This window comes from Octopus bimaculoides, chromosome 9, assembly GCF_001194135.2.
Source record: "Octopus bimaculoides isolate UCB-OBI-ISO-001 chromosome 9, ASM119413v2, whole genome shotgun sequence".
Taxonomy (NCBI): domain Eukaryota; kingdom Metazoa; phylum Mollusca; class Cephalopoda; order Octopoda; family Octopodidae; genus Octopus; species Octopus bimaculoides.
In genome coordinates this window covers 24,388,522-24,406,334 of record NC_068989.1, presented here as the reverse complement: position 1 = coordinate 24,406,334, position 17,813 = coordinate 24,388,522, and the positions used below count along the sequence as shown (strand labels likewise).

The following is a 17,813-nucleotide window of genomic DNA, read 5'->3' as shown; positions in this document are numbered from 1 at the left end:
CTCTCTCTCTCTCTCTCCACCTCTCTCTCTCTCACTCTCTCTCACTCTCTACCTCTCTCTCTCCACCCCCACTCTGATTGTTCATTAATATCTCTATCAGTATTTTTGTCTATCCCTCAGTATGACTGTCTTTCTATTTATCTCTCCTACTGTTTTTCTATGGTTGTCTAGTTCTTTCTTTCTGTCTCTGTCCATCTCTCTCTCTTTAATTATAAATATATCCAACTATTGAGTAGGTTTCTTTTTTACTGCTTTTACGTGACTCTGTTGCCATCCAATTCTATTATTATCAATTTGAATTGAGAGCTTGAGTAGTGGATCTTTCATTATCTGATTACATAACCATGGATGCCTCCAATATGAATGCATTGCAATTACTCCCTTTATAGAGCTTGATGATCCTGACCCCTGATCTTCTGGGATTCCTCTGCTTAGCATCAATGTAAAAAGCTCTCAGTTGAGCCCTTCTTCTGTCTCTTCACAATCTACCATGCTGCAGTCCCATGACTTCACCATATCCCTGGCAGGGTGACTGAATGGACAGCCCATAACTATGCAGAACAGTTTTCACACCATGTGGTATTTTCAAAATACCTGCTGTTGTGTAAAACTGTGGCTATTTATCTCCCCTCCTCCATGAGTACAGTTGTGAGATTTAGGTTGAAACAGAGCAACAATGTGCGCAAGTCTGGGCTCGGGCCTGTTGCACAACATAGCCATAGCACTGCATTCTAATGAAACTTAGATAATTATGTTGTGTTGTTGTTGCTTAGATAATATATTTATTTCTAGCTGTTGGACAGAGCCAGTGAATACTGGTCATTGACTCAGCACAGAACCAGAGATAACATAAATTTTGTCTCTTTAAAATTTTTTTTTTGCCATAGATAAAATAATACCAGTCATATACTTCGGTCCATTCACTCACCTCTCCTTCTTTTAGAAATGTGTAGCCATTTGGTTATGTATCATCTTCACCACCACCACCGCCATCATCAACTCAATTCACCACGAGTTGAATTCCATTTGACTCATTCAAGCATGGAAAACTGGATATAAAATGATAGTGATGATGAAAATAATGATGATTCTAGCACCTTATCAGATCATCAACCTCTCAGGTATTCTACCATTCATTGACAGAATAAGTAATTCTGTTTGTTTCCATTGTTGTTTAGCCCCAGTACATTTGTAATTGAACAGACCTCTTTGTTAAAGCTGTTCTGAGACCACTCCATCTTTGATCTAGATATTGAATGCCTAAGATTATATGATCAGATATGTCCATTTTTTTTTATGACAGTGTAGTGTGATCTGAAGAAGATTTAGCTGGTATTTCTAGTGGGTCAACTGACTGTATAGAGCAGTGGTTCTCAGCTGGGGTCCATAAAGATTTTGGTGGGATTCATGTAACAGAATAGTAAATTGGAGATCCACAACAGTATTTTAAGGACCCCTGAAAAAATTTTGCTTTAGATGTTTGTATTAGTATGTATTGCAAGAAACAACTAAGTTTCTTTCTCTAACATTTTACATAGTTCAAACTATGCAATGTATGAAAAACAAAATAGGAATTTGGAAAGAAGTTCCTGTAAGACTAGTTTTTAAACATCAAATGGCTCTGGGGGGTCCACCAGAATAAAATAATAATCAAAGGGTTCTATTGATAAAAAAAAATGGTTGAGAACCCCTGGAGAGACTCCCTACTTGATTCCTTTTGCCTGGTTGACAATACGTTCTATTCCCACTTCAGTTAGAATACAATTACTTCAGTATGAACCATTTTTTAGAGTCATATATTTGCTGTGATAAAGTGTTATAAACATAATACTATTTATTTACAGCAAAGTCCCAAGTTAGCCCTTATTGAGCAGACCTGTGTTCAGAGACATTCCAACCTTGACCATCTTGTCTTTCTCCTTGTAGGCATTAATGCTAGTGCCACAAAAAATGCATCTAGTATACTCTGTAAAAGTGGCTGATTTTAGGAAGGGCATCAAGCTGTAGAAATGATGCAAAAGCAGACAGCAGGATACAATGCAGTCCTCTGACCTGTTGGATCTTGTCAAGCTGTCTAGTCTATGCCAGCATGGAAGATGGATGTTAAAAGATGATGATGAAGATGAATGTATTTTTGAGCACAACATTCAATGTCTTTATTTTTTTTAAATAGTGTGTGTGATTTGAGGGATATTTGGCTACTATTTTTATGAGATAAAGTAATCATGTAGAGTTTCTTCATTGGTGCTGTAGTATTGTTTTTTTAATATGGTTTCAGGCACAGTGGAATTTTTGGTTGATTCTCAGAGAAATTTCTACTTTTTGGAGATGAATACTAGATTGCAGGTGGAGCATCCAATCACTGAATGTATTACTGGTATAGACATTGTCCATCAAATGATCCGGGTAGCTAAAGGTAAGAAACACTGTATACTTTTCATGTTCTTTACTCTATATCTTTAGAAATAAGAATTATTTGATACTTGATCTTAGATTCTCTCCTGAACCTGCATACTCCATTTTGGGCTATTGCTGATCTCTGGTTTCAAAAACGTTAAGTAAATGAGACAAATTTCTAAACTGGGTAAGATGGTGCTCTATCATAAGCAACTTTTTCCCACTCGAAGAATTGAACTTAGCACTGCAAGTCAACATTCACCAATTCTACATAGCTGTCACTGCTTACAATTTTGCGACGTGCATAGCTGTTTGGTATCTACTCACAGATAGGCACCAAAGAGATCAGATATCTTGTTTGCAGACATAGTAAGGTGAACTGATATTGAGAGCTAAGTGTCTTTGTTTTAGTCACAGTAAGGTGAACTATATCTAATTGTACCTACTGACAGTTAGGTGGCCTGTAATATTGATTTCAAATTTTGGTACAAGGCCAGCAAGTTCTAGAGAGGAAGTAAGTCAATTACATTGACCCCCAGTGCTCAACTGGTACTTATTTTATTGATTCTGAAAGGCTGAAAAGCAAAATTGACCTTGGTGGAATTTGAACTCGGAATGTAAAGATGAATGAAATACCACTAAGCATTTTGCTCGGTGTGCTAACAATTCTGCCAGCTCACCATATTAGGTGGACTGTAGTATTGAGAGCTGTCATGGGCACAGCACTGTTAACTATATCACACAGTTAAGCACCAATGTCTCAAGTAGACTAGAATGTTGATAATTGTTTTGATCATGGACACATGATACTGTCAGTAATGACATGAACATTGATTCTTTGATTGGTTATAGATTAGTTACCCCCCAGCATAGACTAGTTATTAGTGACTTTAAACACAAGGTCAGAAAGATGCCAAAAAGCTGACCAATCTGGAAAAGAAGGACTTGGAAGCTTAAGAACCCTTCACATGGTCAGAGATTTCAGGATATCCTTACTAAGAAATTTGATGATAGGGAGGATGAGCTACAGTCCTGTGACATAGAAGGCAGCTGGGATTTCCTGCAAGACAGCTTGCTGAGTGCCACAGACCAAATCTGTGGCTGGTGCTAAGTCCCTTCCAGACCTAGGGTAACATGGTGGTGGAACAATATTGTAGACAGGGCCATTAGATTTAAGAAACAGGCTTGGAAGACCTGGAAGAGTGGAGGTAGCAGGAGAATGCATCAGATAGCCGAAAGCGAAGCTAGGAGACAGGTATATATAGCCAAGAGAGGAGCAGAAAAGAAGTTTGCCAATGTTCAGCAACATGAGGACCAAGTATTTCGGATTACAAGACAGTGTGTGGGAGAAAACCGTGATGTCATAGGAGAGAAATGTCTTTGCATGGAGGATGGTGCCTTTGTGTTAAATGATTCTGCAAAGAAAGAGGCTTGGAGATACCATTATGAAAGACTGTTCAATGTGGAGAATGAATGGGAGGAGGAGAGTCTGCCAAAGGTCGACCCAATTGAGGGACCAGCTACCTGAATCGACAGAACCATGGTAGATAAATCTATTAAAGATATGAAGACAAGGAAAGCACCTGGCCCAAAAGGAATCACCGCTGAGATTCTTAAAATATCGGGCAGTGTGGGTTATGGTCTTGCCACCTGCATTGTAAATCAGGTAGTTCATGAAGCAGTCATACCCAATGACTGCTACAAGAGTAAAGGTGATACTTTAGATAGAAATAACTACAGAGGTATCAAACTATTGGATCAGGTGATGAAAGTTACAGAAAGGGTCATAGCCCAACTAATTAGGGAGAGAGTTAGCCTAGATGAGATGCAGTTTGGTTTTGTGTACCACTGATGCTATATTTCTGGTAAGGCAACTTCAGGGGAAATACCTAGCCAAAGACAAACCTCTGTACTTGGCTTTTGTTGACTTGGAGAAAGCCTTTGACAGGGTCCCCTGATCCCTTATCTAGTGGTCAATGCAGAAACTGGGGATAGATGAGTGGTTGGCAAGAGCTGTACAAGTCCTGTACAGGGATGCTGACAGTAAGGTGAGGGTTGGTAACTAGTATAGTGAAGAATTCCGAGTAGAAGTAGGGGTTCACCAAGGATCAGTCCTCAGCTCCCTCTTATTCATTGTAGTCCTCCGGGCAATAACAGAGGAATTGAAGATGGGCTGCCCCTGGGAGCTTCTCTATGCTGGTGACCTTGCTCTAATAGCTGAGTCACTGCCAGAACAAGAGACAATGTTTAGGGTGTGGCAGGGAGGTCTGGAAGGGCCTTACGGTTAACCTAGCAAAAACCAATGTCTTAGTAAGTAGGAATGCTGTCAAAAAACAAACACCTTCAGGTAGATGGCCTTGCTCGATCTGTAGGAAACATGGGTAGAAACTCCATACGATGTACCTAGTGTAAGCTATGGATACACAAGAGGTGCAGCAATATCAAAGGAAGGTTAGCCAAGAAAATTGTATTTGTGTGGCAGATGCACTGGGGCAATAAACACTGAAGATGTATAGAGAACAAATTCCATCACATGCCTGGGGAAAAAACTAGAAGTGGTTAATAGCTTCCCCTACCTAGGTGACCAAGTCTGTAGTGGGGGTGGTTGCTCTGAGACTATAGCATCTAGAATAAGAATAGCCTGGGCAAAGTTCAGGGAGCTCCTACCTCTGCTGGTAACTAAGGGCCTCTCACTCAGGATGAATGGTAAACTATATGATGCATGTGTGCAAACTGTCATGCTATATAGCAGTGAAACATGGGCCATGACTGCTGAGGACATGCATAGGCTTGAAAGAAATGAATCTAGTATGATCCGCTGGACGTGTAATGTCAGTGTGCATACACAACAGAGAGTAAGCACTCTGAGAGAAAAGTTGGGCCTAAGAAGCATCAAATGTGGTGTGCAAGAGAGATGACTGTGCTGGTATGGTCATGTGTTATGTATGTATGAGGGCAGCTGTGTGAGGAAGTGTCACTCCCTAACTGTGGAAGGAACCTGTGGAAGGGGTAGACCCAGGAAGACAAGGGATGAGGTGGTGAAGCATGACCTTTGAACATTGGGCTTCTCAGAGGCAATGACTGGAGACCGAGACCTTTGGAGATATGCTGTGATTGAGAAGACTCGGTAAGTGAGATTGCAGCCATGCATATCTGGTGCAGTTAAGAGTATCCCTGATGTGTCAGGCGATATGATATGCTTGAGAAGACCTGTTGCGTCAAGTAAAACCAATATGGTAGCTGTGGCCAGTTTTCCCTGACTGTCTCCCATGCCAGTAGCACGTAAAAAGCACCATCCAAATGTGGTCGATGCCAGGTCTGCCTGACTAGCTCCCATGCCGGTGGCACGTAAAGAGCACCAACCGAACGTGGCCGATGCCAGTACCCCTTGACTGGCTTCTGTGCCGGTGGCACATAAAAAGCACCATCAGAACATGGCTGATGCCAGTACCCACTAGCTGGCTCCTGTGCTGGTGGCACGTAAAAAGCACCACCCAAACGTGGCCAATGCCAGGTCCACCTGACTGGCCCCTGTGCCAGTGGCATGCAAAAAGCACTATCCGAACGTGATCGATGCCAGGCCCGCCTGACTGGCTCCTGTGCTGGTGGCACATAAAAAGCACCCACTAGACTCTTGGAGTGGTTGGCATTAGAAAAGGCATCCAGCTGTAGAAACATTGCCAGATCAGACTGGAGCCTGGTGCAGCCACTGGCCTTTCAGACCTCAGTCAAACCGTCCAACCCATGCCAGCATGGAAAACAGACGTTAAACGACGATGATGATGATGAGTGAGATTCTTATTTCTTGAAAAGATAAGTTATCATAGTGAGATTGTGTATTACTAGAAAAGGCATGTGAAGAATGAAGAGGCAGTGAATGACTAAAATTAATAAACAGATGTTGGTCTGAGTTGGTAAATATTAGATACCATATTTTTTTCTTTTTTTGAATTTGTAAAGAGTGAGAAAAGGGTAGTGGTCATGACCTGTTGTGTGGTCATCTGTAACTGAAGGGAGAAAAGAGAAGGGACTATAACTCATGGGTTATAATAGGAGGCAGTGTTTGAAGACATCGATTTATGTTGGGACTAGAAACTATAGTCAAATATGTTAGTGAAGTCTGGTAAAGGCAGTCAAAAATCAGACAATGATGTTAAACCAAACAATGTTATACTTTACAGCCTATGAACAAGAATTGCTACAATCTTTTCAATGGGTTTCTTCGCAGTTTCTGTCTCCCTCAGTTTCATTTAAGAGACATTTATTGTTCCAAAGTTTGAGGACACTTACTCAAGGTACCAAAAGCAGAATTGAATCTGGAGTCAATGATTACAAAGCAAACTTCTTAATCATACAATGAGCACGTCCCTCTTTGGAGTTGACTCACCCCTCTTTTGATAGGTTCTGTCACATTTTTAAGTAGTTATGTTCCACTTTTAGACAAACCCTTCAGCTAGATATAAAGTATATGATTTATAGGGGATGAGTGGCGTGGGAGTGAACTATTTTCAACCTCGAATAGAATCAAAGAAACAAACTAACCTTATAGATAGTGCGGTATGTATATATTTCTAAACAGTTTTTAAAAAATCTTCTTGCTTAATGTATAAAGACTATTTAACCCTTTTTGATACCAAACAATCTGAAACTGCCCCTGGTTTTATACAAACTTGCAATCAAAATTTCATCTTAATTCCTATTCCAAACACTACCTTAATATTGATGTGGTCATTTTACTAAATTGTTCATTATTTTCAAAATTAATTGAAACAAAGACAATGTATTTTGAAAGAAATATGCTTACAAAAGGTTTGAATATAAGTGTGTGATTTGTGTTTAATTTGTTCATTTTTGTGCTTTGAGAACAATTTTTTTTTGTTTGTTTTTTTTAGGACATAAATTATCATACAGTCAGTCTGATATCCCTATCAATGGCTGGAGCTTCGAATGTCGAGTTTATGCTGAGGTATGTTGTCATGTTTGTTCACACACACACACACACATTCAGTGTATATTTCAACAGATGAGCTCAGAAGAATCAACAGCTGTTCAGTTATTTGGTGTGTTTGTGTTTGTTTGTATTTGTGTGTGCGTATGTGTTTGTGTGTGTATGTTTGTGTGTTTGTGTGTGTATGTGTTTGTGTGTTTGTGTGTGTGTATGTGTTTGTGTGTGTATGTTTGTGTGTGTATGTGTTTGTGTGTGTATGTGTTTGTGTGTGTGTGTGTGTATGTGTTTGTGTGTGTGTTGTGTGTTTGTGTGTGTGTGTTTGTGTGTGTGTGTGTGTGTGTGTGTGTGTGTGTGTGTGTGTGTGTGTGTGTGTGTGTGTGTTATCAAGAACTTAGAAATTTCTGCTTTGGTGTCTGATTGTCCATTTAGCCTGGCAGGGTAGGTTAGACTGCAAGGCATGGATGAAGGTAACTAACCCAGAGAATTGACAACTTCAAAGCCTGAGGTATGTTGCTCATTGAGTTTGTGGCAAATATTTGCATCAACTTTCTTCCAGCAGCATTTCCAGAAATTGTGCTACTATGAAATGCAACTAAATATGGAGAATGCTCAGGAGAAAAAAGTCTTCCCATTGTGGACATAACTGAGAAACCAGTTATCTAAGTTGACAGCAGTATGATAGATAAAGCAATTTATGCTATAAAGACAGGAAAGCACCTAGTACATTAGGAATCACTCCTGAAATGCTTAAAATAGTTGGTAGAGTAAGATAAGGCCTTGTCACCCACATAGTCAGCCAAGTTGTACAGGGAGGTGTCATACTCAATGACTGGTGTTGCAGTATTATATTGTAAATGCAGAATATTGTATATGAATGACACTGCTTGTATGGCTGACAGTCATTTACAACTATGACACAATATCAAGTCAAACATAGACACACACCCCTCTCTCTCTCTCTGTCCCCGTCTCTCTCTCTCTCACACACACACACACACACACACACATCATAGGTTTCTTTCAGTTTTCAATTTACCCAATCCATTCATAAGGGTTTGGTTGGCCTGTGGTTGTAGAAAAAAAAAAAGGTGCCATGCAGTGATATTGAACCTGAAACTATGTAGTTGGAAAGCAAACTACTTTACCATAGCCCACACCTGCATGTATCTGATGGTTATAACTTCAGCAATAAGACAAGAAATCTATAATAATGACATGTAATAAGTGACTTTTATGCTTTTACATGTTTATTTCACTTATTCAGGATACCCAAGTCTATTTTTGTACTTACCCCAAATTGATTTACTTTCACTATCACTCCCGCAGTTACAAGTACTTAAAACCAAAGCTCACTCTTAATTGTATTAAAATAGCCATACTCTCTTTTACTTGTTTCAGTTATTTGACTGCGGCCATGCTGGAGCACCGCCTTTAGTCGAGCAAATCGACCCCAGGACTTATTCTTTGGAAGCCTAGTATTTATTCGATCGGTCTCTTTTGCCGAACCGCTAAGTTACGGGGACGTAAACGCACCACCACCGGTTGTCAAGCGATGTTGGGGGGACAAACACACACACAAACATAGACACACACATGCATATATATATATATATATATATATATACGACGGGCTTCTTTCAGTTTCCGTCTACCAAATCCACTCACAAGGCTTTGGTCAGCCCAAGGCTATAGTAGAAGACACTTGCCCAAGGTGCCATGCAGTGAGAAAAGAACCCGTAACCATGTGGTTGGTAAGCAAGCTACTTACCACACAGCCACTCCTGCACCTATGTTTATTTAGCTATCAATTTTCACAAGTGCAAACCCTGTGAGTCAGGTTGGCTGTTCCAGCACATTTCTCTTACCATCTTCTGGGGCAACACCTTTTCCATTTTGTCTGCTGGAACCATGAGGTAGTCTGAATTACAAGTAATTGTATGTTCCACTCCTTAATGTAAAGTTACTCCATATAAATTGCAAGCCCCTTGACCAATTTTGGGAATTAACCTCAGTATTTGACTGGCACTGATTTCATTAATCCAGGAAGGATGAAAAGTAAAGCTAATTCTGATTCCATTTGAATTAAGTATGAAGGACAAAGTAAATATTGTTCTATATATTGAAGATTGTTTTATTTTTAAGCAATGAGTTTTAACAATGCATTTCTGTTTCTATTTTAGGACCCTTTTAAAAACTTTGGTATGCCCTCCATTGGTCGTCTTTCCAAGTACATTGAACCTCTTCATATACCACAAGTAAGTTTGATCCATTACTTTCCAACCATCATCACCATTGTTTTTATGCTTACTTTTTCATGTTTGTATGAAGCAGACGGAATTCAATGAGGTAGATTTTCTGAAGTTGGATGCCCTTCCTGTTGCCTACCCTCACCTGTTTCCAAAAAAGATAATGTTTCCCTATGGCCAGATATTTTCATGGAAAATACGAACAACACCACTTGTGTGATGGTAACATTCATTCACAACTATTGCATGTCTCTAAACTAGGAGACGCCAACATGCATATACACACACAATCGCAAACACGCATGCATGCACACATACATGCACAACTATTGCATGTCTCTAAACTAGGAGACACCAACATGCATATACACACACAATCGCAAACACGCATGCATGCACACACATACATGCACACGTGCATATGTATACACACATGCTAACTGCTTGTGCACATGCATGCACATATGCAAACATACATACACACACTCCCTCACAACACACACATAGACACACATACATGTATTATGGGCTTCTTTCAGTTCCCATTTACTAAATTCATTTGCAAAGCTTTGGTCAGTATGGGACTATAATTGAAGACACTTGTCCAAGGTGCTGCATAGTAGGACTGAATCCGAAACATGATGGTGAAACAAGCTTCTTAACCAGACAGCAATACTTACATTTATTTCTCTCCCATATTTCAATTTCAGATTACCAGACTGATTTGATATAAATTATATTTCTTCTCCTGCCTTACATATATTTCAGGTACGATGCGACAGTGGCATTATGGAAGGTAGTGAGATCAGTATTTACTATGATCCTATGATCTGCAAGGTGAGGCCAGTTTATTTACCGTTCACAGCTTTCTCTTAATCTATAGTCTAGTAATGTTAGACACATTAGAATGTTTCTAGATTACCCTGCCTGAGAAAAGAAAAGATGGAATAGTCACAACTTCAAGATTTTAGTCATAGGTCTAATTAAGACTGTGACCAACGGCTAAACAACAATAACAGCTTACAGGAATTGAGCCAACAAAGAAAGCCTTTTACATTGTTTTACAACCTTCATGAAATAGCAGCCAATACTCTCCTCACTCTGTTGTATTGTCTTGTGTAAAGTAATACTGGATAATGTAGTATCTGGTTAATGTGCTGTGCCTGAAAATAGATGATGATGGCCATAGTGGGAATGTTTTGATCACGTTTCTTTGCAGAGTCAACAAACATGGTGTAAAAAATGAAAATATATTAGGGGTTGCAGTGGTTTTTGTGGTAGTGTCGACTGTTGTGGCAGTGGTTATTAGTGTGGTGATGTGATAGTGGAAGGGTTGTAATGATTGATGTAATGGTGGTGTGTTAGAGAAAAACCTAATGAAGATAAAAAAAAAGTATTTGTAGTTAAATAATAGACCTTGTCTTGTTTCATGTTAGGATCTTTAGACACTGGACCTCACTGAAGAAATGACAAGGGATTGGCAATTGTGGTGATTTGCTGTATTTGAGAAGATGTGTCAAGCTAAGTAAAATTGTGGTCTTCCACACTTACAAGCTTGTTCTTTGCAGGGGTTGGTGCCACGTAAATTGTAAAAAAAAACCCAAAACAAAATTCTACTAAGTGATATTGCTTCTGGGCAAGATGGTGTTATCTGTTCAAAACTGGTCAGCAATGCACACTTTTCATTCATTTGTTAGCAAGTAGGGAATTCCATGTTCCCAACATGAATTTCCTCAGGTGAAGGCACCAATTAAAAATTTCCCTCTGAGAGTTTAAGAAGGCCCTTGGGTCAAGCGAGTTCTTCAGGATCCTTGTTCTCTTGGCCAAGCAAAGTTTACATCGTCTGCTCCCATTAACCCTGTCATGCTGTGTTCCTGCTAAAGCAGGGATAGCTTAAATGTAATCTATGCTGGAATCTCACTAAAGTGGTTATGAACAACATGCATAGAAAAAGATAAAATACTAAAATTAGACAACTGATCACTTTGCAGCTTTGTAGCCAAGTGTGTCTGTAACTCATTGTTAATGGTATCCCCCAGAGATGTTGTTTACTTTTGTTTTTTATTGGAAAAAGAAACGATTTTGTGATGAAACAAGCCTGTGATAAACCCAACACCTCATCTTATAATTGAGCAAAATCTAGACATTTTGTAATTGAGGAAATTATTAATGATATTAATTCTTCAAAGAGTTTACATTTATGCTACTATTGAGATGACAAACTGTATATGCAACTATTTATATTTTTCTCAAGAGCTCAAGTGGAGGGTAAAATTAGACACATTAGCGGGTAAAATTTGACTGGAATCCAGGCCCAGATTTGAGAGGGTTATGGTATGGCCCATATATGAAAATACCTGCATTTGTATATCTGTGTGTGTGATGAATGCATGGCATGTATGTATAATGCATTGGCTTGTTTATGTATCCATAAACTCCCTCATATTTATTCATGGTCAGACAGATATTTAATTGTGAATGTTTTGTTTTCAAGCTTGTAACTTATGGTAATTCTCGGGAAGAAGCCCGAGAACAGATGATTCAGGCTTTAGATGCTTATGTAATTAAAGGTACGTCTAACAGTTTGTTTCCTTTGTTGGTTGGTTTATACAGTTTAACGTTTCTCACAATATCTTCATATTCTAACTTGAAAATGTCTAGTTTTACCATATGGGGCCTAACAGCCTGTAACAGCATTAAGATATTATACCAAAAATATTAGGTGAGCTTACATTGCACTTAGATTGAACATAGATTGATATCAGACCTGAAGTACTCTGAGGGGATATATTAGCATTTTTTCTGCAATCTCTCTATCAAGTGATGTTCTGAGGAGATAATCCAATGCAAATAGCCTCAGTTTCACACTTATGAACAGAAGAACAATCAAATATTCAGCCCAAAATATAACTAATGTAGATTATGCTGATGATTTAGCTTTGCTCTCATCATCATCATCGTTTAACGTCCACTTTCCATGCTATCATGGGTTGGACGATTTGACTGAGGAATGGTGAACCAGATGGCTGCAACAGGCTCCAATCTGATTTGGCAGAGTTTTTACAGCTAGATGCCCTTCCTAACGTCAACCACTCCGAGAGTGTAGTGGGTGCTTTTACATGCCACCGGCACGAAGGCCAGTCAGGCGGTACTGGCAACGGCAACGCTCAAAATGGTGTATTTTACATGCCACCTGCACAGGAGCCAGTCCAGTGGCACTGGCAACGATCTCACAATATCAAACTCCACCCAATTAAGCTTAGCTGCATATGATGTTGGGCTGCTTGTTAATCCTAGTAAAACCAAACACATTGCCCACAAACAAGGATCTATCATTAGCATCAGTGGAAACCCTATCAGTCAAGTTGATTATTTCATGTGCCTCAGTTCAGAGAGTCCAAACTGAAAAGGATGTAAAACCCCGGACTGCCAAAGCATAGCTGGCTCTAAGCAAACTGGGTATCTGGAAATCAAACCTGTCACAATTTTAAGAATTTTTTCTGTGCAACATCCTGGATGTTTACCAAAAGACTGGAATCCAAGCATGAAGGAACTTGCACCCAAATATTAAAAGTAATCTTAAATAAATCATTGAGAACTTATCCCACCACAAAACTGGTGTATGGAGATCTGCCTGTTTCTAACACTGTAAGGGAAAGGCATTTATGCTTAGTGGGACATTGCTGGCAAGCTAAACTAGTGTTGACAAGTGACTTACTGCTATGGATGCCAAAGCGTGGCCGTACTTGAGCTGGTCGTCTAAATACAACCTATATAGACCAACTCACCAGAAACACTGGATGCTTCCCTGAAGATTTCTCTCAATTAATGCAGGGCCAATATGGATGGCGTGTGCAGCAAGCTTAACAATATTTTAACTAACAATAAATCCTCATGCAGTCCATATATTTGGGTGTCATTTAAAGGGAGATAACTCCATAATTTATCTATTTACTTTTCAATGCATTTTAATCTCGCTCTCCTATCCGCCATCCCTTTCTGTCTCTTTCCATCTGGCTTCTGCCAAAATAGTAACACATTTTCACCCCCATTTAAATATTATACATAATACATGATATGAATAAGTACATTATACATGGTACATTATATGTTATGTAACTATAGCTATCTTTGAAAGTGTTAACTTAAGAAAAAAAAATATATACCATCATCATTAAAATTTGATTTTTCCATGCTTGCATGGGTTGGATGGAGTTTATGGAGACAGATTTTCTATGGCCAGACATTTTCTTTTAGAATAATGGAAACAAATGACAGTGTTGTGTGGTAGTGACACTTATTAACAACCACCATGTATTGTCAGGACAAAGAGACACATACACACATACAGATACATGCATACATGTATGTGTGTATATGTCTATATGTGTATATATACACATGCACATATGTGAGGCTTCTTTCAGTTTCCATCAAATCCAAGCACAAGGATTTGGTTGACCCAGGCGTATAGTTGAAGACACTTGTTGAAGGTGCCACACAGTAGGACTGAACCAAAAGCCATATGATTGGGAAGCAAACTTCTCAAACCACACAGCAACACTTGTGCCTAACATCTCGTGCATTGGAGATGTTTTCTAGGCAGGTTTTTATAACACACATAGTATCTGCAAGCAATCTCCTGGCTCTGAGCTCATGGCCATTATAAATTACATATCAGGACAAATCAGAACAAGAGAAATGAGAAATCATGAGAAAAGAACAAGAGAAAGGTGGATGCAAAATGCAGAAAATGAAAGGAAAAAAGAAGAGAGTTGTAATGTCATAAGCTATTTGATATAGAATTAACCAAAGGGGTCTGCGATACAATTGCTCAATTCAGAGGGTGGTGTTCTCCAACTTGCCAAAAGAAACTTTTCCAGGTTGTTTGGTAAATTGAAGTACACCACACTTTGTAAAGTGGTTGTTGTCAGGGAAGCCACCCAGTCATAGAAGCCTCACCAAAGCAGACAGGGCTCAATGCCGCTCTCTGGGTAGTCGAATCCTGTTGAACCATCCAACCCATGCTAGTATGGAATACAAATGTTAAATGTTGATGATGATGACATAGCCTTAGAGGTTGTTGAGACAGTTAGGTATGATTTGAAGGAGAAGTGACTGCTGTTCTTAGCATTTTGAGAAACTACTTAGCTCTGCCCTTACTGGATGGTTTTTCTTTTATCTTTTTATACAGAATTTTTGTGTGTGGAATATTTCCTTTGTTGTTGTTGAAAAAAATCTAAGTTTGTGTTGGCATAATTTCAGGTGTAGCCCATAATATCCCCCTTCTTAGGGATATTCTGACTGAACGCAAATTTGTGGCTGGTGACCTGACAACTGATTATTTAATGCAGACATATCCGGAGGGATTCTTGGGTAAGGATCTTTTCAAATATTTTTCTTCTTTTAAACTAACATTGTAAATTCCTTTTTGGATATCCAACTAGAGGGTTAATAATAGCTCCCTGTTAACTGTGTTATACAATGTCTATGGCCAAGACATCTAGCTGCCATTAACCCAGTTTTTTAGCTGTACTGTGTCCATGATCAAGACCCTGAACTAATTTACCTAGCTTTAAGTCAGTACCACAGTGTGTTACACTTCTCTGTCTTGTGTCCATGACCAAGCAATTTAACTGTCTCTTTATTGTGTCCATGGCTAAGACACTCTAACTGTAAGTACCATAATATAGTTCAGTTTTGTGATTAAAATTGAAGTACTTAACTGTAGACAGTCCAGTCCTGTAAGTTGGTACTACAATGTAGTATCATTCACTATACTGTGTTCATGGCCAAGACACTTAGCCATCACTAGCTCAGTCTATCTTGATCTGAGTAGGTGCCAGAGGAAGTGAAGTTTACTGTAGGTTATGATGCTGAAGTGAACTACTTCTGTAGGTAGAGCCTGGTGTAAAATGAACTATACGAAACTAATTTGTCCCCAGATATATACACTGGTCTTCACTGAAGTCCCTACAATGCAGATATGGGTGCAGATAAGAAGTTTGCTTTGTAATTATTTAGTGTTAGCTTCAATCAAGTTTGTGGTTTGTTGGACTAGTATCTTCAGCCATAGCTTCAAGTCAAGCAAAGTATTATGTGTGAAATTTTTAGATGTAAACTGGACAGAGATCTTAGATTTACACTAAATACTTCACTTCTAGTTAAAGCTATTTTGTGCCAGTTATGACTCTGTAATACTATTTAATTACTGTTGATTACAGGCAAAGTTCTATCAGCTGATGAAGTGTCTGAGCTAGCTTCCATAGCCAGTGTTCTCTATGCTAAAGCTGAGCTAAAATCTTGGGCTATCTCCAATCAAGATGTGTAAGTAAAAATATTTGTTGTCACTACCAATTCTTTAAATCATTATAGTGATGGATTAAATATTTTTTTGAATTCATGTCCTATAGGGGTCAACTTCATCCTGCCAAAGTTAGAGATTGGCGAAATAAAATACCAGTCAGATACTGGGGTTGATATTAGTTTCATCCTTGTATATGTGTGTCTTCTGTTTATGTTAAAAAACAATATCGATTTAACAAGTTCGCAACATTCATTAAAGAACTTAATATAACATGTACTATTGTAACCTTATGTGGAGGCGCAATGGCCCAGTGGTTAGGGCAGCGGACTCGCGGTCATAGGATCGCGGTTTGGTTCCCAGACCGGGCATTGTGAGTGTTTATTGCGCGAAAACACCTAAAGCTCCATGAGGCTCTGGCAGGGGATGGTGACGAACCCTGCTGTACTCTTTCACCACAACTTTCTCTCACTCTTACCTCCTGTTTCTGTTGTGCCTGTAATTCAAAGGGTCAGCCTTGTCACACTGTGTCACGCTGAATATCCCCGAGAACTACGTTAACGGTACACGTGTCTGTGGAGTGCTCAGCCACTTGCACGTTAATTTCACGAGCAGGCTGTTCCGTTGATCGAATCAACTGGAACTCTCGACGTCGTAAGCGACGGAGTGCCAACTAACTAATTGTAACCTTATAAAAATCAACACTGTTTGGAGCTGCCAATATTCTGCAAAATGTACTCTTTACTTGAGGTGTTTCCACCATAAAGAGCACCTTCTGTAAAGTGGTTGGTGTAAGGGAGGGCATCCAGCCAACAGTTAATAAGAACTGTCTTGGACTGAGTGATTCCATCAACCCATGCCAACATGGAAAACATAAAACAATGATGCTGATGGTTATGATGTTTAACCTTTCTTTTACCTCAATTAATTCAATTGTTTCATTTTGTAGTTCAGTTGATGAAACCCCTTGCAAATGGACTCTTGTGGTAAAACTAGGAGAAGATTCTATAAAGGCAGATGTCACTCACTTTCCACTTTTAAGACAGTATCAAGTAAGTAATGACATCACATCTTATCTGTCTCTTTCTTGCTCTGTCCCCATTCATGGCCCCTTTCATCTTTGTTTCCTTATTTCTTGTAGGTGACTGTAAACAACCACACTGCTACCATTCCTGATGAATTCACCTTGTCACAGCCTAGAATCACAGCCAACATTAATGGCAAGACACACACTGTACAGGTAAAAAAAGAATTGTTATATTTAATATTTAATGGCTAAAGCTTATTACTTGAATTTAGAGAAATGGAGTCATTGACTAAATAGTGACAAGTCAGCGCTGTCATCTACTCAATAGATGCAGGTTTTGTTTTAAACCATCCAACCCATGCCAGCATGGACAACGGACGTTAAATGATGATAATGATGATGACTCTGTTTCTACTCTTTTGAATTTGGCAGCTGTCTAACAGTCTTAGCATAATCTCTCATAATCTCTTCCTGCATTTTTCTAATCTTAATCTAATCTTACGGTTTTGTGTTCAGTCACCCTTGGGCAAGGGTCTTTCATGGATCTGGGACAACCAAAGCCTTGTGAGTGGATTTGGTTGATGGGAACTGAAGTATTGTAATTTTGCTGTAATTGATTTCAATTAATCCATTTGTTAATTCAATGAGTTACTTGTCATAATCAGTGATATCCATTAATAGCTGATCAATATTGTTTAATTTGAGGTTAGTTCTGATCCAGAAAACCTTTTGATGATAATAATCCAAGCTATCACTGAAGAGTTTGAGACTGGCTATCCATGGGAACTTCTAAATGTTGATTATCTAGTCTTCATAGTTATATATCATATATATATATATATATATATATATATATATATTATATTATAATTATATTTTATATATATATAT

The 17,813-nt window shown here is 38.9% G+C and overlaps 1 protein-coding gene across 1 annotated transcript in view; it reads left to right on the top strand.

Moving 5' to 3' along the window:
- Positions 1–17,813, top strand: part of LOC106884216 (propionyl-CoA carboxylase alpha chain, mitochondrial) — an 80,400-nt gene that overhangs the window by 40,672 nt on the left and 21,915 nt on the right. The window contains exons 11-19 of the mRNA XM_014935468.2: positions 2,279–2,416; positions 7,290–7,363; positions 9,526–9,600; positions 10,360–10,428; positions 12,086–12,161; positions 14,857–14,967; positions 15,816–15,918; positions 16,845–16,947; positions 17,037–17,135. Of these exons, the coding sequence (XP_014790954.1) occupies positions 2,279–2,416; positions 7,290–7,363; positions 9,526–9,600; positions 10,360–10,428; positions 12,086–12,161; positions 14,857–14,967; positions 15,816–15,918; positions 16,845–16,947; positions 17,037–17,135 (848 nt within the window). The remainder of the gene's footprint in view (positions 1–2,278; positions 2,417–7,289; positions 7,364–9,525; positions 9,601–10,359; positions 10,429–12,085; positions 12,162–14,856; positions 14,968–15,815; positions 15,919–16,844; positions 16,948–17,036; positions 17,136–17,813) is intronic.